Source organism: Nelumbo lutea, chromosome 2 (genome assembly GCF_056320005.1).
Source record: "Nelumbo lutea isolate HS-2025 chromosome 2, American lotus-T2T, whole genome shotgun sequence".
Taxonomy (NCBI): domain Eukaryota; kingdom Viridiplantae; phylum Streptophyta; class Magnoliopsida; order Proteales; family Nelumbonaceae; genus Nelumbo; species Nelumbo lutea.
Window position 1 is genome coordinate 11293571 of NC_142685.1, and position 17667 is coordinate 11311237.

Below are 17667 nucleotides of genomic sequence, written 5' to 3' on the forward strand. Positions count from 1 at the left end.
ATATATATATATATATATATATATAGTATTATACGTATTTGTATTTATACTCCTTCCAAACTAATCCTAAGGATTTTGCAAACAGTTGTAGAAATTTTAGTCCATTTACCATAACGAGATTTTCCGATTAATAAATTAAAATATGCACTAATTGGCCAAACACTAAACTAAACTGATGGAACACCAAGTTTAAGTTACTTGCTTTAGTTGGACTATTGTAGTAGGACAAAGTGAGAAGTGATATTTATCGTAGACAAAGAAATAAGATCAAGATTCATAAGAGCCAAGAGGTGTTCTCGCGAAGTGGAGTAAAAGCTAGACAAAATTAAATGATAGATTTGGACCATTTGGTTACTTAGTCATTGAAGTAGAGGGGGTGGGAGACGATTCTGTCCTACTGCTTAATTACTTTGTTTCTTTTTTCTTGAAATTTTCTTAAAAATTTTGTAAAATTTGATTCTTCAGAGACTCGTAAAAAAATATAAGCATATACAGAAAAGAAAAAGAGAATGATCTAACAAGAAAAGAAGCACGTACACTCTCTCTCTCTCTCTCCCTCTCTCTCTCTCTCTCTCTCTCTCTCTCTCTGAGAGCTGTAACTTGTTGAAAAGCGGAAGCGCTTCAATCCGAAAAGCAGGGTTTCCTCTGTGCTGCGCGACCATAGTAATAAAACGTGCAGGGATGGGATGACAAGAAAAAATGGAGGAGCTGGGAAGGGTCGAACAGAGAGAAACGTGAAAGAAAGGACTTGTTTTGTTTTGTTTCGGACTTTACATTATTCTTGGTAATTTTTTTATGAAAGAAAAAATGGTTAAATTTCCCGGCTTTAATTTAAGCGCCTACCCTGTTGATCTACGTGCAGAAGAATCACCAATGGCGACAAGAAATCAGTGAGGCCGCATTGCAGAGCGTGGACCCAATCCGAGGAAGCCGAAGTAACCCCTTCGGAGAAATAATCGAGTCCTCTAAAACACGCAACCACCATCTAGAGATAAGAGAAGACACAGATTACGTGAATCAATGGTGGATTGGTGGTTACGTCTTGGCTCTAGTCACTCGCATGGCAGCGCTAATGGATGATGGTTACCGGAGAACTTTCTCCGGCAGCAACCATTTCCCCTCTTTTAGTCTTACTAGCCGCTACTGGATTGAATCATTAATGTGTGACATATACAACCAAATCCACTCAACTCCAAAATCTAAAGTTCCATTAGATTCCTCATCCATCGTCCGTCCATAATTCCATCAACCAGACAAGAACCAGTACAGAGAACCCCAGAAAAATGCAATATCATTCTCTGATTCAATCGATTGTTTTCCTCTTTCTCCATCTCTCATTTACCTGTGCATTGTACTTTCCCCTCCCGGACCATTACTTCAAGTTCATGCATCCATCTCTTCGTCAGAACGTATCGGACGAGTATATCGAGCTGACCAAGCCCCTTCCGTCCGACGTATTCACTCCTTCCTGCTCTCTCCAGCTTCCCCAAGAGCGCTTTGCCCGCCCCATTGCATCATCTCTGTTCTCGTTCTCATACTCACCGCCGTCCGGTTGTCTAGCCCCATGGACCCACGTCGTTCTCGAATTCCGCGCTTCATGTGACGATGAACTGTACGATAGGATCATCGGCGTCTGGCTCGACGGCGTCGAAATTCTCCGCACCAGCACGGCGGAGCCTACGGAATCTGTAATGTTCCCAAAGGTTCGGAAGGACGTCACCAGGTACTCTTCCCTGCTTTCGCGGTCTAATCTCACACTCACGGTAATGCTAGAAAATTTTGCTAACAACGCCTTCACCGGAGTTTGCAACGTTGACATCTCTCTTCTTTATTACGGGGAGAACGAGACCACGAATTCGCCTTCACTTGAAGATCGGAAATATCACAGAAAACTAGTTTTTTTAACCAGAAAAAATGTCGATCGGACTGAAAAAGAGGGAATATTCGGATTTAAAGATGAAGAATTTGCAATTACAACTATTAAGAAATCTGAGAAGAAATCAGGGTTAAATGATAGATCCGCAACTGAATCCATCGAGAACACCCGAGCGATATCTGCATTACCGGTTGAAGTGAAGAAATTGGGATTTATATCTTATAGACCTGGTGGTGGAAAGAGGGGGTTGAAAGGATCACAAATTTTATATGAAAAACCTGCAGACATGATAATCCCAATTTCAGGTAATAACAGTAATGGTTTCTGGTTCCGAATTCAGAATGAGTCAGATGTGTACACCAGAGAAATCCAGATTCCCCTTAATACCCACAGAGCTGTTTTGGAGGTTTACGTGTCATTTCATGGAAACGACGAATTCTGGTACTCGAACCCTCCGGATGCTTACTTCAAAAAGAACAACTTGACCCTCGAACGAGGAAATGGAGCTTTCCGGCAAGTTTTTGTGACAATAGACGGTGCTTATGTTGGATCGGAGCTACCTTTTCCGGTCATATTCACGGGAGGGATCAACCCATTGCTCTGGGAACCCGTCGTCGCAATCGGAGCATTCGATCTTCCTTCCTACGACATTGATTTGACTCCGTTACTCGGTCTTCTTCTGGATGGAAATAACCATTCCTTTGGACTCGGAGTGAGTGACGGAATTCCATTCTGGCTTCTTGACGCTAATCTGCACCTTTGGCTAGACCCAGATGCGTCTGTTGTCCAAGCAGGATCTTTGTTTTATCAAGCCCCCGATGTTTCAGTGAGACGAATTCCGAAATATGCACCACAGCTTAATGGATTCTTCAAGACAAAAGCCAAAGGGATGACGGTGTTCTCCGGATGGGTGAATTCGACTGCAGGGAACTTCACCACCAGCATCAAAAAGAAATTGAAACTCAAGAACTCGATAAAGTTCAAGAAGAATGGAAAGATCAAGGACGTTAAACAGAGAATCAGTGTGAAGACAAGAGTGATGGTGATGTCTGACAGAGGGTACGTTCTCAGTCGAGCAACCTTCTTAAGGAAGTACCCTCTTAGCATCACAACTACCATTAAAGCAGGACTAGAAAACAATACGTATCTATTAGTCACTAACATCTCTCATTCCATGATTGAGAAAACCTCCTCAGGGCACTTCTCGAGCTCTGTTACCAATTCCCAAGAATCCTCCGGAGAGATGGTGTTTCAGGGCAACTCATTTCTCTCTGGTTCTGGTAATACTCAACAAACTCTCAAATACAGATACGGGTACAGTTGCTACTCCAGAACTGTCGCAGCAAGCAATGGGAAGCTTTTGAAGGATAATTCATCAGATTTCTGTGCTCAACCCCAAGGATAATTCAACTGATTTCCCCCTTCCACAGTGAGATATCTATCTAACCCTTGACTTAATTTGTAGTTTGATCTAAATAAACAGGTTGTGCTTGTAAGTTTCAGTTTCTCCCTGTAATATAGTTCCTAGTCGCCTTTTAATTTTGTGCCATGAGAAGTTCATAGCTTGTACTAATGTTTCATAATTCCATATATAGCATGAGGAATCTACTTGTCTTATTGTAATTTTTCTTTGTTGCATGTTATCGTGCTTCTATCTGAATGTTCTTCTTCTTCTTTTGAATATTCCCTGCTCTGTTGTCACAGTTTGATGTGAAAATCTTGATTGCACAACATGTTCTAAATGTCACAGCAAAAACTCCCTACTGCAATCATCACAGAGAATAGCAGCACCCAGGTTCATTTTTGTTGGAGTTATGAATACATAATACTGCTATTGCTATCCCTATAGGGAAGACACATTCATGTTGAGAGCGAATTGTCTGTAAATCACCCAACTAGAAAACTCTTCTGTTGAAGGTTTTTTTTTGCCTATCTTGATTTTCTCAACTCCTTGACCATTAATCATGGTTTCAAATTTTCTTTGACTTAAATAGGCCCTAATTGGAACTGATCAATTGGGATCCATCGTCTTACGTGCTTTTTACACCCATATCATGTGAAATTTCATTTCTCTTCGAATTCGGAATACCAGAGTGGGCAAACTCCTCTTAGTACACTCAACTATCTGACAATTAAATCACTACGCAAAGTACAAACTAAGGTCCCTCCCCCTCCAAAAATAAAGTCTTCGTTTAATCCACAAAAGGTAAGCAATTTCACCCTACAAAGAGTTGAAAAAACTAATACTGTGCCGATGAGAGAAAGAGAAGTTTGCTAACATGATATTAATTTAAGAGCCATTACTTTTTAGTGAATTGAAAAAAAAAAATCATTCATTACGCGGCGGGGCAGTGAAAACAAGTCTGCACATTTAAATTTTGAAGGAAATTTTTCTTAAACTATTATTATGGTTTTACTAAGTGATTAATTCTATTTTTACTGTTTACATATTATATTGTCTTAAAATATCTCTACTGTTTCTGATAATTGTCTAAAACCTTCTTTACCGTTAATTTTTTTCGTCAAAATTAATTCACATGTGGCATCATGTGACTTTTTTTTTTAATTTCCTAAAATACTCTTACTATTTCTTATCTTTGCTCTTGCTTGCCCCAAACCACTCCCCATCTTCTGTTGCAGTCGAGCCAAAGACACCTTCTGAATTGCCTTCCGCCTTTCTCCTCAGCTTGCCCCAAACCACTACTGCAAGGGATTTTAAATCCAAGGAATAGAATGAATGAAGCCCACTTTCTTCTATCAATCCTCAACAGATTCAGCGGGGTAAAGCGACTCCTGTTCCCACTTCCCAAATTCCATTGTTGCTGGGTACCTTCAATTAATCAAGTTTCAAGTTGGAACTCTCTCCTTGTGGCCAGTTGGTCTCCCAAAAAAAGAAAAAAATTTAAGTGGGAGATTCAACTATGTTTCAAAACAAACATTGATACATGAGTATATGACATGAAACGCATCAGTTTGCAAGGTCATTGAAACACTAAATATTAGGATCTACGACCTATGCCCATGCTTCAGTGCTTAAATATTAGGGTCTGCGTTCACCATGGCGGCACTGGTAGATGCAGAAGGGCAGCATATGGTTGCTTGATGGCGGGTGGGCCCATAGGTGCTACATCAGTGACATAAGTGGGCATAGGTGCTCTATCTGGGACTGCCGTTTCAACTGGACTGGATGCCTCCAGTGTTGTTGCAGGAGGGGACAATTGTTCGTCGAGGATTTGAGCTGAAGTGGCACTTGTGATAGTGAGGGCTAGTAACAGTAGGTAGGCAGACTTCGGCAATCGGCAAAGGAGAAGCTGGTTTGGTTTAGTTGATATTTCATCGGTTGGATTTTATTTTAAAAATTTAAAGAATAATGGAGGGCAAATCGGACATTCCATTTCTTTCAATTAGTACTTACCAACGATGCCAATTGTTTAAAACAGTAAAGGTAGAGTTAGTCAATTAACTAAACCATAAAAATAATTTAAGAAATTTGCCTAATTTTAAAAATACCCTCGGAACTTTTTTTTTTTTTTTTTTGACTACTGATCAGGTTTGGACGGATTTGAATGACAGAGCAGGGCAAATTTGGAATTCCCCGTTCTCAATGAAATCAGCAATGGATTGGGATTTCTACCCCCGTTGAGGTATAGGGTTGAAACGGGGTAAGATATTCGAATTCGTGATCGAGGATGGGATATGCAAAACTTGGCCCCGCCCTGCCAGGTTGCCATTGCTAGGAATGTGCACAGCACAGGTTAGACCTCATCTGCAGTTGACTGTTCATTGTTTCAATCAGCAAAGACCTGAGAATGGGATGGGAGAATTGGGTGAGAATGCGATGGGAATGAGATGGGTGGTAAACAGATAGAAATTCTTAAAAGACGTGAGAATGGGATGCGAAAATTGGATGAGAATGAGACGAGTGGGGTCGCACAGAAGCGGTGCTAACCAAGAATGATATTCAATTTTTTACAAAGTAAAGCATAACCTCAAAAATTAATGAAAACCGATCATCATTATGAGTTATATGTCACTCCGAAGCCAGATGTATTTTACATTAATCTATAGTCGATATTTATTATTGAGTTTGAGGGCTAGGCTGCGTTTAGATAAACTTCATAATTTGTGCCTTTAAAGCCCAAAAGCACAAAAACCCCAATTTAAGAGGGGTTTGAAAGCATTTTTGTTTCAGATAAAAATGTTTCTAATGACAATTCTTACCAACACAACCCGCTCAAAATCAGTAGAGCTAAATTGTAGAAAAAATGCATACTGTGGCTTCATACTATCAACTTTTCCCTTTTAAAGGAAGGAAAGGAAAAATCTAGGGCATTTTACAAAAGAAAAAACAAAGTTTCATTTATTGACAAGATCTGTGATGTTTTAGAAAAAAAAAAGTTCAATCCCGTGAGTTTAGAAAATAAAATTTATCTTTGGACAGAATTGTCCTTTTCTTCCCTTTGGTTATGTTTCACCATTATCATCAATCAAAAGTTTCCTTTGACCTCCCCAGTTTGAAAAGTTCAAAGCATTCATTTTCTTTTATCTGTCTTCTTATATAATCCTTACTGGATGCTATTTTGTGTGCTCCTTTTTTATCTCCCACCGGTTCACCAATATATTGGAAGTTTTCTTGCAAAAGTTTTGCCGAGATTTGTTAGTCACCGTTTAAATTTTCTAAATCATAGTTTTCAATGGATGGTTGAATAAACTCAATTTCATGTTAAAAAGAAGAATACTGTTCGGGTCATGGTTGATTTGGCCTCTAAAACCACGTCATCGCCCAATCATCTTGCCTATGTCGGCACCGTTTCACTTCCGTGGCCTATCGTATCTTCTTGGCCATGTCAGCACTGCGTCACCTCCACGGCCTATTTTATCATCTTGGCCATGTCAGCATTGTGTCACTTTCGCGGCCTACCTTATCCTTTCAGCCACGTCAGCCCTACGGCATGTGGATAAGTACAACCAATAATAGGAGAATGATGAGGATAATTCCGTTGGGGATTAGGATCCTATCCCTAAGACCTCGGCGGAGAATCTCACCCCATCAATTCCAGAAGCCTAATCCAACTAGAAAACGGACTTGCGGCTATAAAAAAGGTATCCCACACTCAAAGTAAGGGCATCAGACTTTTAGCACTCATACTCCCTCTTTGCTCGGCCCAGCTCTCTCATTGCTTTGCCTGACCTTTCTCTTCTTCCTATTGACTTGAGCATCGGAATACCTATCCTATTAGCAAGGATTATCTAATTGTTCCCCTTAATTCATGCACCACCTCAGATTGAGTAGCATTAAATTCCAATCAGAGTAATAATTTTCCTAAGGTTTAGAGTGAAAGACGTCTATACATTGGCTTCACCCATCTCACCAAATCAATGGCTGCAGTATGCAGCATTTGCTAAATTTCTTTCCCTTTTATTAAAGATTTCATGATGAGTTTTTGAGAAAAGATGTGAAATATTTGAAATACATAAAAGAAAGAGGAAACCCACCAAAAGATCTGTTGTTCTTGGGATCTAGTGCCCAGTGGTGAGCCTGATATGGTTTTGCCATTTGACGGCAAAGAAATAAGGCATTTAATCCATTTATCCATAGAACCGATTCATAGAATGCCCTCAATACGAGAAATAATCACTGTTTTTAAAACCGGACTGGACCGGATGATTGGATCGGAAAATTGGGAAATTCTGTTTTTCTCCAAAAAAATCGTTTTTTCCCCAAAATTATTGATTTTGATTAATAAACCGCTGAACCAACTGGTTAATCGTTTAAACGGTTTTGGATGTTTTTCAATTTTTTATTTTTTTATCAGAATGGGCTGACCATTCGGGTTGACAGTCAGACCATTCGAACCAATAACCGGACCCTGACCGGTTCGTTTTTAAAAACCATGGAAATAATGGATAAATCATAAATCTAGAGAGAACATTGAAACAGGTACGAAAGGAAAATTCTGTCCAAAAAGCTTTTACTTTTGCGTCCACTTATTTAAATATTATTTTGAAAACATCACCGATTTTGTCAATTAATTAAATTCCATTAATTTTTTTTTTTTTGTAAAAATCTAATCCTTGTTCCATTCTTTTCTTTAGTTATCATCTCTTCTCCTTTCAGTTGTTTTGAATAGAAAGAAATGTTTTGCTGCTAAAGAGGTAGCACAAGCCTTATCCTCTCGTATTTGACATTTTATAGTTCTCCCGTTTCCTGCTTCCTCCAAAGTTATGTTTGGTTTGAACGAAAAGATAGGGAAACATACAAGTATCACTGAATTTTCTGAGAATTGGTGAAGGATTAGGAAAAACCCTTGGACTGATTGGAACTTGTTATATGTTTGGATATAATTGCTATTTCCCAAACTGGACTCAAATGCAAGTAAAGTCCCTTTAAAAAAACAAAACAAAACAAAAAACTGAGAGATGTTGGAGGGAGCCAGAGAGGCAAATAGAGGTGTCAATGGACCGATATTGGGTTGGATCCGTCTAAATCAAAATCAATTTGGACAGATTGAATGGACCACTTAACATATTGAATTGGACCAGTCCAGATTTAATGGTTCAAAGTATTTATTGGATTTGATTGGACTTGGTCCATCCCTAATGAATTTATATTGGATTGGGTTGGATTGAGCTAATATCTGGACCATTGACATAAGATAAAAATATAGGTGTCAATGGACCAGGTTTGAGTTAAAACCAATCTAAATTAAAAGAAAATTTTAAACAGATTGAATGGTCCAGGCATTTAGACTGATCCAAATGGTCCAAAATATTTATTGGATGGAATTGGACTTGTTCCATTTCTAATGGATTCACATTGAACTAGATCGGATTGGACCAAATCCAGTCCAATTGACACCCCTAGCGGCAAGTAAGCATTGTTACAAGTTTGGAAAGTGTTCATATTATATTGATTGCATTGGGATTGGATACTTAACTAGTTTGCATTGAATAATACTAAATCTACATTATACTTTAGATCTTACATTCATATAGTTTAGTTGATCGGGGTTTTGTTAAAAGGGTCCAAATCCATAAAAACACAATCTGGCTCGTTTAAATTTAAAAGAAAAAGAAAAAATGAAAGAGATTAAATAGGAATGGCAACGGGGCAGGTCCCAATTTTGAAATTAACCCCCAGCCCCGTCCCCGATTCCTGTTGGGGACAAAATTTATCCTCCATCTCCGATCATCGATAGGGACCCCGGGGACCCAAATCCCCAAAAATTCTTTAAATTATATTATCTTTTTTTTTAAATAAATTTACTTAAAATAAATATAAATTATAAATTATAAATAATGTTTTAAATATATTTTGATATATATACATATATATAAAAATTGAGGTCGGAGTAGGATAGGGACCTCAATCTCCATCCCCAACCCCGATCGATCAGAAATTCCCATTAATCCTCGTCTCCATCCTCACCCCGCCAAAAGAATCCCCATCCCCAACCCCGTTGGGTCGAAAAATTCAAGTACCCGTCGGAATGGAAAAATTGCCATCTCTAAGACTAAAGGCCCATCATAGTTCACGGGTATCCAAGTTTGGATCAGGCTATAACAATCAGAAATCCATCGGGATGGCAGCTTAACACGAAACTCCAACATACCTGCCAATACATCCGTGATGAATGCGGAATTTCATATGGCCAAACTGAAATTGGACTCGAGTGCACAAGTATTCGATCCGAACGGCTTGTTTGGAGAGATAACTGTGAGATTGTGCCCCACCATGAGACACAAAAACAGAAGGGTCCATCTCCCTGTCCTGCAGCCAGGGCGCTTCAAAATTGGCGAATGACAGAATGATTATAATCTTTCTCTCTCATCCCCACATCTGCCCAGTCTCCTTTACCTTGTTTTTCCTTTGTTTGGTAGACGTTTCCAACTTCCTATTGCTTTTTCAATTTTCATTGGGTGATGATCTGGGCACATCACCTTTTTTTTTAAAAGGGTGGCACCTGCACTCTGATCGCTCAATTTGTTTACAGTAAAATTTTATTTGCACTTGTACAAATGAATGAGAATACAAATGTGCTGAATGTAAATTCTAATTTAATTTTGCTTCATATTTAACCTTCTTATTTGTCTGTGAGAAGTAAACTGATGTAGTCTCCACCTCATATGAAAGAGCATGGTTCAAAGTGTGATTCTTTTATTTAAAAGGGGGCTTTTTTTGTACCCTTGATGTTTCTAGTAGATCCTTTTATTTAAAAAAACCAAAAAAAAAAGTGTGATCATATGCAAAAATTATCACACCATTTGTGAGTGGACAGTACACTTATATATATAAAACAATTAAGTGCCCATTTAGTTTGCAAGAACCAGAATACCATTCAGATCTCATCTGTTTAGTCGAGCGAGCGGAATTGGAATCCCATTCCTATTTCTGGTAATAGAATTCCCCTATTTGAAGGAATAGTCATTCCCTCATTCTTATTTCTGGTGAAATGGAATTCCCCTATTTGAAGGAATAGTCATCCCCCCCCTCCCGGGAATGAAATTTCATTCTAACAGATTCCAATTTTTATTCCAATTCCTATCTAAACCAAACAGACTATGGGAATAGACTATTCCAATTCCCATTTCAAAGAATTCCAATTCCAATTTTGATTCCAATTCCGACTGTGAACCAAACAGACCCTAAGTTTCAGAAAATTGAGCCAAAACATCTTTAGGAAGGGTATAAACCCTTCAAAAGTGGCCAGTGTCCTAACTCCATGTATTTAGGCTACGTTTGGTTTGAAGGAAAAAGTGGGGAAAAGAAAGGTAGGGAAACCTATACACCTTTCCCTACTTTTTCCTTCAAACCAAACACAACATTAGTATTTCAGTGACCCCAAGATACACATATTGATACTTTAAACCTTATGAAAGAAAATGAAGGTAGGATCCTAGGAGGAGGATTATTTTCTTTAGGAATAGGTAATACTTATAAAAAAAAAAAAAAGATGATGCGGTACCCTCTTCATAAAAGAAAGAGTTGAGGTGAAAGAAGGTGATGAAAATTTGTGCATCAGTCTTTGAGATGCAAAATTTGCACTACCAATGAGTATAAACGAGATAAAGTACAAATTTTTATCAGGTATGATGAGTGCACATCATAGCTACAAACAGATGGATACAAAACTGAACTGGGTGCAAAATTTGATCCAATTCAGACTTGCACTGCAATCAAATGGAGCCAAAAAGATAAGAAATAGAAACAAATACAGGGGTATTGGTGTAAAAAAAAAAAAGGGATGTGCGGTTCATGTGCCCTCAATGATCAACCTTTCCTTTTTGCCATAATAGTAATATTTCATTCGCTAGAAATGTGCTTGGAAAGTAAAATTTGGTTTAACATTATCAAATTTGTAGATCACAACACAGGCGAAAACATTTCCCACTCACCCCACACAAGATTCTTGAAGATGAAATCAACAAAAACATCAAGACATTTCCAACTGAAACATCACAAACAACCAAGAGAAGCCAACGAAAGCCTAAGAAAAATTATTACAATCATTTATGGGAAAGTTAACATCACAAACAACCAAGAAAAACGAGAACACCCACAAGAAAATAAAGTTAATATAGATATTTTGTGTTACCAAGCGTATGATTTCTCTGTGTATGTTTTTCTTTTAGAGAGAGAAGAGAGAATCTGATTATGTATATTCATTTATGGGAAAGAAAGGGAGAATATAATTTTCTAATCTACATTTGGGCATGAGAATTCTTCATAAGAGCTCTTCTTAGTTTTTACACAAATTACTAATATTCGTAGATTAGTTTCCACGATGCAATACCTCCCATCACCTATTGTGGCAATTGCTGTTGTTGTTGTTGGGCCTTAGCAATAGAGCGACGATTTCAGAAAACTGTGGGCGCTTGGACGGGGAATTATTCCAACATTTCATCATCAACGACCGCAAGACTTGTGGACAATCCTTGGGAACATCTGGTCTCAGCCCGGAAGCAGCAATCCCAACAGCTGCCTGAACAGGCGAATATGCCGCATAAGCTGCCTCCCCTGTTACCATCTCCCAGATAACCATCCCAAAACTATACACATTGCTCATCCATGTCTCGCTTACACTCTCTGGATCACCTGCAATAATCTGTCATCACCAAACAACATCATCACGTTAGTCATGTTCTTAGCAAACTCAAGATTCTTTACAGTTTACATAATTATACCAAACAAAACGACCCTTTCACAACTTGAAAATTTTTGCAGATGAAGAATTCAACTCAACTATTTTGGCAAGACTTCTACCCAAACTAGTGGCAAACATGACAAGATCTTATAAGGTTTAATTTTTACTTGGGCATGCTTCATGATGAATGATAAAAGATAACTCCAGTCACTGGGTGGGATCCACTAATGAAACCCAACTGAGTGAAAGTGGCACTAGGGTGATAAAAATGATTTGTTTAATGGGACTCAGTAGGCATGCTTGGATAAGCATCAGTATTAAAGTGAAAAGGCAGAAGCAGATGCAGTTATAATAATATACACGGCATGCTTGATGAATTGTATTGGGAGAATTGCTTTACTTACTGATCCACAAATTGTGGTAAGTCATAAGTGATGTAAAGCCACCAATTTTAGGTATAACAGTAGCCTTAGAATAATAAGCAATTTGTGCAACTTCGTTTGCGGAAATTAACTCAAATTAATGGCCAGACATGCCTTGAGGTAGAATTACAGAGTCGGGAGTGATTGGGCAACTAACACATACTGCTGCAACAGTTTACTGAGCTACAGTGGTTGATTGGGTTTTAGAGTGCTTAGACAAAGCATGTTAGCTAGTGAAATATTGCTAAACACGTTTAGCCGTCTAGATGAGGTTAATGTAGCATAGCATGCTTTGACTAAAAGCGTCTTGGGAGACAGTATGTCAAATCATCTCTGCAAGAAAGGAAAATCCTTTCTTTACCACCTCTCCCGTTGAATGAGCAGGTCATATCGTCAATCAAGAGACTCCAATTGATAGGCAGCCCCAGTTCAAATTCAGCAGTTGGCCATAAAATCATCAACCATCCCATGAATTACATTCTTTTGGACTGTTCGACGAAGTTGACATTATACTGATAGAATGTCCAAAAGAATGCATTTATTATATGGTTAGCATTTTCCCATTGAACTGTAGCCAAACCAAACAGGTGGTGGTCCGTTAATTGGGTGGGCATCTAAAATCTAAATCAACTCGAGTTTGTGAATCAATTGAACAATTGTGTCAATTGGGTGGACAAGAGCAAATTCTTTCTTTTAAATTTTAGTACTTCGTATGTAAAGTTAAGAAGGTAGAAAAACCAACCTCCGGAGCAAGCCACCGGTAACCGTCAGTTTCATACTCCGTCACCTCTCCAGTATTCTTGCAAGCTGTCACAATTCCCATGTCCCCAAGGCAAGCATTCCCCTGCTTGTCCAATAGGATCCTCTGTGTGTTTAAGTCCCTGTATGCGACACCATTATCGTTCATGAACTTCAACCCTTCTGCAATATCAATGGCAATTCTTATAATCTCCTTAGTCTGAACCTTTTTTTTCTTTTGAATGATGTCATGGACAGAACCCCCTTCCATCAGCTTAGTCACCACGCACAGCCCATGATTTTCTTCGATGCAAACGCCGTGGAACTGTAAAATATTCTTGTGCCCACAGCTCATCAGCTCCAAAAGATCTCTTCTGAGCTCAAATTCATAAGCACTTCCTTTCTCGCATCCTCTGATCTTCTCCATCGCAACCCGCTTGCCCTTGTAAACTCCCTTGAAAGAATTCGCTCCGATCTGATCTAGGAACTCAATATGATCTGGGTTCAAATGCCATCTCTCAATCTCTTCTCCACCGGACAGGACTGTCTGCCACTCATCAACAGAGACAATGAAGGGTGTAACCGGCAGGGGATTCTGAAGCTGAACCTTATGATTCGAGTTCTCGATGCTATTTCCTTGACTGTGTTCGTCCTTGTCAACGTCGATCTCTTCAATTTCTCGGCCCTTAGTGTTCTCCTCTTGGCAACCACAGAGACCGAATGGGAGCTTCATAGCGGTGGGTTTTGGCTTCTTCAAAGCAGATTTCAGGGCGGTCTCGACCCGGGTCTTGAAGGATTTCTCTTGCCCGGATTGAACCAGAACAAGAACAATCCCGAGAGAAAAACCCTTTTTCTCAAAGATCTGGATCTTCTTACAGCAAATGGCCGCACTATCAAGTGCCCCCGACATGGCCGGCAATGAAATAGAAGAGGTACAGGCAAATGTGATCTTGAAAACAGATCCTTGGACTTCATCGTCAGACACTTCTTGAATAAAAATCGCAGGGTGGTCATCCACAGCTGCCTGCTCGAGCATTCGAATATGAAGGAAAACATCTTTCATGTCGAAACTCGCCTGCGCATAACTGTTAAAAGCAACGAAAGTAAGGAGATGAGAAAGAAAAATCACCCCGTGAAATTTAAAGACTAATCACGCAAAGTAATTGTTGACAAAGACCAAAGAACCCCAGAAAGAAGAATTAACTCAACCGAGATTCTTTCTCTGGTAACAAGCATTCGACCTGAGCGGTAAGGAGTCAAAATGCTTCCGAATATTGGAGATGAAACTCTCTGGGAGCTGGCTACCAGGATAGAGTTGTGTGAGATTCCGCAAGACGCTACCCCACACAAGCTTTCGGCTACTCTGCATCCCAGTCGAGGGTGGTTCGCGAACCGAGTCGAGATTCAGGGAGTTCTTGAGCGTTGTGATCGCTCCGGCGACATTGCGCCCTAGACGCTGCAATTTCTTCTGCACAGCAGAGGACTCCTTGCCGGCGGCAGCCGAGGAAGTTGCCGGAAAGCCCTCTGATCTATCATTCGTTTTCATGAGAACTTGCTCTACCATATCTTCGTCAGTGCTGGTCCGGCTAGACCAGCATTCGAGGGCAGCTGCCATGACCGAACCCAGATGCAAATGACGCTTGAAAACGGTAGAAAGAAGGAAAGCTCAGTAGAGTTGCAGATGAGTTATTAACAAAGAACGAGGGAGAGACGTTTTTGTCTCTTCTAAGACCCTCTCCATCTCTCTTTTTAACTCCGACCCGACCCAACGGAGATGACGCGAAGGAACCTGTTTGTTGGATGTTCGGTGTTCCTTTTAAAAAAGGGCGATGATGAAGGTGATTCTCGGTGCTGGTGCTGATTATACAGCATACGTTTTCAATGGAGAAAGAGCATGTGTATCTATCCTGAGTGTATGTGCTCCTGATTTGCCTTTGATGCATACTCTCTCCTTAAGATCTGATGATCAAATGCTGATTGGGCCATGTAGAGTAGGTCCCGCCATCCAGTGGATCTTAGCCATCTATATTACATGGTAAGATATCAACCATGTGATACTTAGAGCTCGTTGGATGGGACCAGCCGGTGGTGCCACGTGCCATCAAGTCATCGTCATTATTATTCCTTCTTTCTTCGTAACGTTCTCTTTCTCGGAGGATCGTTTTGAAGTGTTTTGCTAATCACATCTTTTCCGTTTTCCTTTTTTTCATGATTCGGCGACATGGGTTTAGAGCTTGGAAGGGAAGGGGAGGTGTGCGTTGCATGTGACCTGTGAACGACAACAGTTTAACTGTTGAAGGAGATTCATTTGTTGTGCAGATGAGTTGGACAATAAAATCAATGCGCCCTCATTTTCTCCGATTGCCACGTGTACAGAAACTTCCTTTTAAAAACGTAAAGGTACTACTATGGAGAATCCCGCTCTGCTAGACAAGTAGACAGCAGGCGTTGTAAGAATCAGAGGAATCTATTGGCCCTAATAACTTGACACATGTAAGGTGTACGATTGAGTGGGTCCAATTGAGTTAAATGTAAAATTACCTTGGTATCTTAAGATAAACTTTGCTCTACCATCCATCCATTCAATACCAACTGATATATGTACAGGTGGCAAGTAAATGGGGCTTTTGTTTCATGCACCGGTCATTTTTTTATTTTTTGTGAAACAGCTCAAATGTTAATTTAGCCTTTTATTTATGTATCAGGTATGTGAAACGTGATGGAATTGGAACTTTACGGAATTTTAGGGCAACCGTATGTGTTTGGCTGTTTGTCCGATTCCTTTTTTTCTTTTTTCTTTTTTTTTTTTTTGTCCGATTCAATTGAAATTAGCTTTTATTTACAATTTTCAAACCAAACCTAAATAAGTAAATAGTCATAAATTCAGGATTCGTAAAGATTATTTTTAGGGGTTTTTACTTTTTTTATTGTTCAGTTCACCCCAATAAATCTCAACTCTATCTTACAGTTTAGGTAGATACCAGTTGGAAATTGATAATAATATATGGGTGAATATTGATATTATAGGTGGGGGTATTTGAAACTTTGAATTGCTATAATTCTTTAGAATTTTGAGATGAAATAAAGTATAGTTTTTATTTATTTTTAGGTCATTTTGTTCATGATGATCAAAAACTGTTTTTTTAATCATAGGTTATTTGTAATTTTTAGTTTTATTTATTTTATTTATCCGGATCTAATTAATCCAAGTATGTTCTAACTCTAATGGATAAGCTTTTTTCTCTTCAATTACATCACGTCATAAACACATCATAGTGGGGGCAGGGTACATGCAAGATCAACTAAACATATCATTGAAAGCCCTAATGACCATTTTCGAATGAAACCCTAAGTCCTAATGCTCAACTACTGAGTCATGGATGGATAAGTTCTTTTTTAAATGAATTTCGACTATGGTTCCAGAAATACATCATACAGAAACACTTGTAACCAATACAGAAACACTGTTGAAGGTTTTTGTTTTTTTAATAATCAAGTGATTTCATTAAGAAAAGAGAATGGTCGATTGGTTAAAGCCTCTCCTAATATTATATCTTTCGAACATTAAAGATTTTTCTTTCTGAACATTAGATAAAATTATGTCTATATTATCAATTTTAAATCTCAATATATTGAATTTGAATCTGATCGGTTTGTTGCCTAACAAAAGATATATCAGCCGAAACAGTTGACACCTTCAAGTGTAAGACCGGTCGTCGAGAAGTACGGAGTAAAGACCCTAGAACTTGATGATGGCAATAGGGGTTGTGTTAGACCAAATGTATGCTCTATTACAAGAAAAAGCACTCCTTGCTAATTAATGAGCCCTTTATTAGCGAATCTTCAGACTAAAGGCTCAGTTTGAAAGGATTAAAAATACAAATATGTATACAGAGATTTGTATTTTATATTATATATTTGTATTCTACATATGTGTATTTGTACTCTTTTCAAGAACAAGATGAAGAAAGGGCAATAATAGAAGCACCTGCAATCAGTAATAATAGGTAGGAATGATAAAGAGGTGGGGCGGGGATGGGGACGGGGAGCCTCTCCCCATCTCCATCCCCATCCCCGTCCCCACTAACGGGAACAAGGTGAATTGGGATCTGCTACTCACCTAGTGTGTCTCACACTGAACTCACAAGTAAGGGTGTCTATGGTTTGATTAACTGAACCATGGCCCTTTTTTGTAAATTAAATCGGTAGTATCGGTTTTGCTACTTTTCCAAATCGAAACTGAACCGGTACCATCGGTTGACTAGTTCATCGGTTTCAGTTTTTGACCGGTTCAATTCTTCGGTTTTTTATATTTATAATATATATTATATAAATATATGTATAATATTATATTATAAATAATAAATGATATGTAATATATTGTAATATTTTAAAAATATATAATATATTTATAAATAGATCATTATAAATACAATATAAGTATACATTTATATATAATGAATATATATTTATATATAATACATAG

At 38.7% G+C, this 17667-nt stretch overlaps 2 protein-coding genes across 2 annotated transcripts; one reads left to right on the top strand and one right to left on the bottom strand.

Annotated features, from left to right (window-relative positions):
- Positions 1 to 506: 506 nt before the first annotated feature.
- On the top strand, positions 507 to 3499 carry LOC148868553 (peptide-N4-(N-acetyl-beta-glucosaminyl)asparagine amidase A-like). Its single transcript, XM_088968234.1, has 2 exons — positions 507 to 784; positions 863 to 3499. Exon 2 carries the CDS (start codon positions 1284 to 1286, stop codon positions 3279 to 3281), a length of 1998 nt encoding a protein of 665 aa, XP_088824360.1. The 5' UTR covers positions 507 to 784; positions 863 to 1283; the 3' UTR covers positions 3282 to 3499.
- Positions 3500 to 11293: 7794 nt separating this feature from the next.
- On the bottom strand, positions 11294 to 15599 carry LOC148868554 (Protein kinase superfamily protein). Its single transcript, XM_088972693.1, has 3 exons — positions 14423 to 15599; positions 13186 to 14266; positions 11294 to 11982 (listed from the first exon to the last, which is right to left on the bottom strand). The coding sequence occupies exons 1-3, from the start codon at positions 14794 to 14796 to the stop codon at positions 11677 to 11679; spliced, it is 1761 nt and encodes a 586-aa protein (XP_088828819.1). The 5' UTR covers positions 14797 to 15599; the 3' UTR covers positions 11294 to 11676.
- Positions 15600 to 17667: the final 2068 nt, after the last annotated feature.

Coding starts and splice junctions, on each gene's coding strand:
- LOC148868553 (XM_088968234.1), top strand. CDS start 1,284: ATGCAATATCATTCTCTGATTCAATCGATTGTTTTCCTCTTTCTCCAT.
- LOC148868554 (XM_088972693.1), bottom strand. CDS start 14,796: ATGGCAGCTGCCCTCGAATGCTGGTCTAGCCGGACCAGCACTGACGAA. Junction 14,267..14,422: donor TTTGACTCCTTACCGCTCAG/GTCGAATGCTTG, acceptor TGCTTTTAACAG/TTATGCGCAGGCGAGTTTCG. Junction 11,983..13,185: donor ACCGGTGGCTTGCTCCGGAG/GTTGGTTTTTCT, acceptor TGGTGATGACAG/ATTATTGCAGGTGATCCAGA.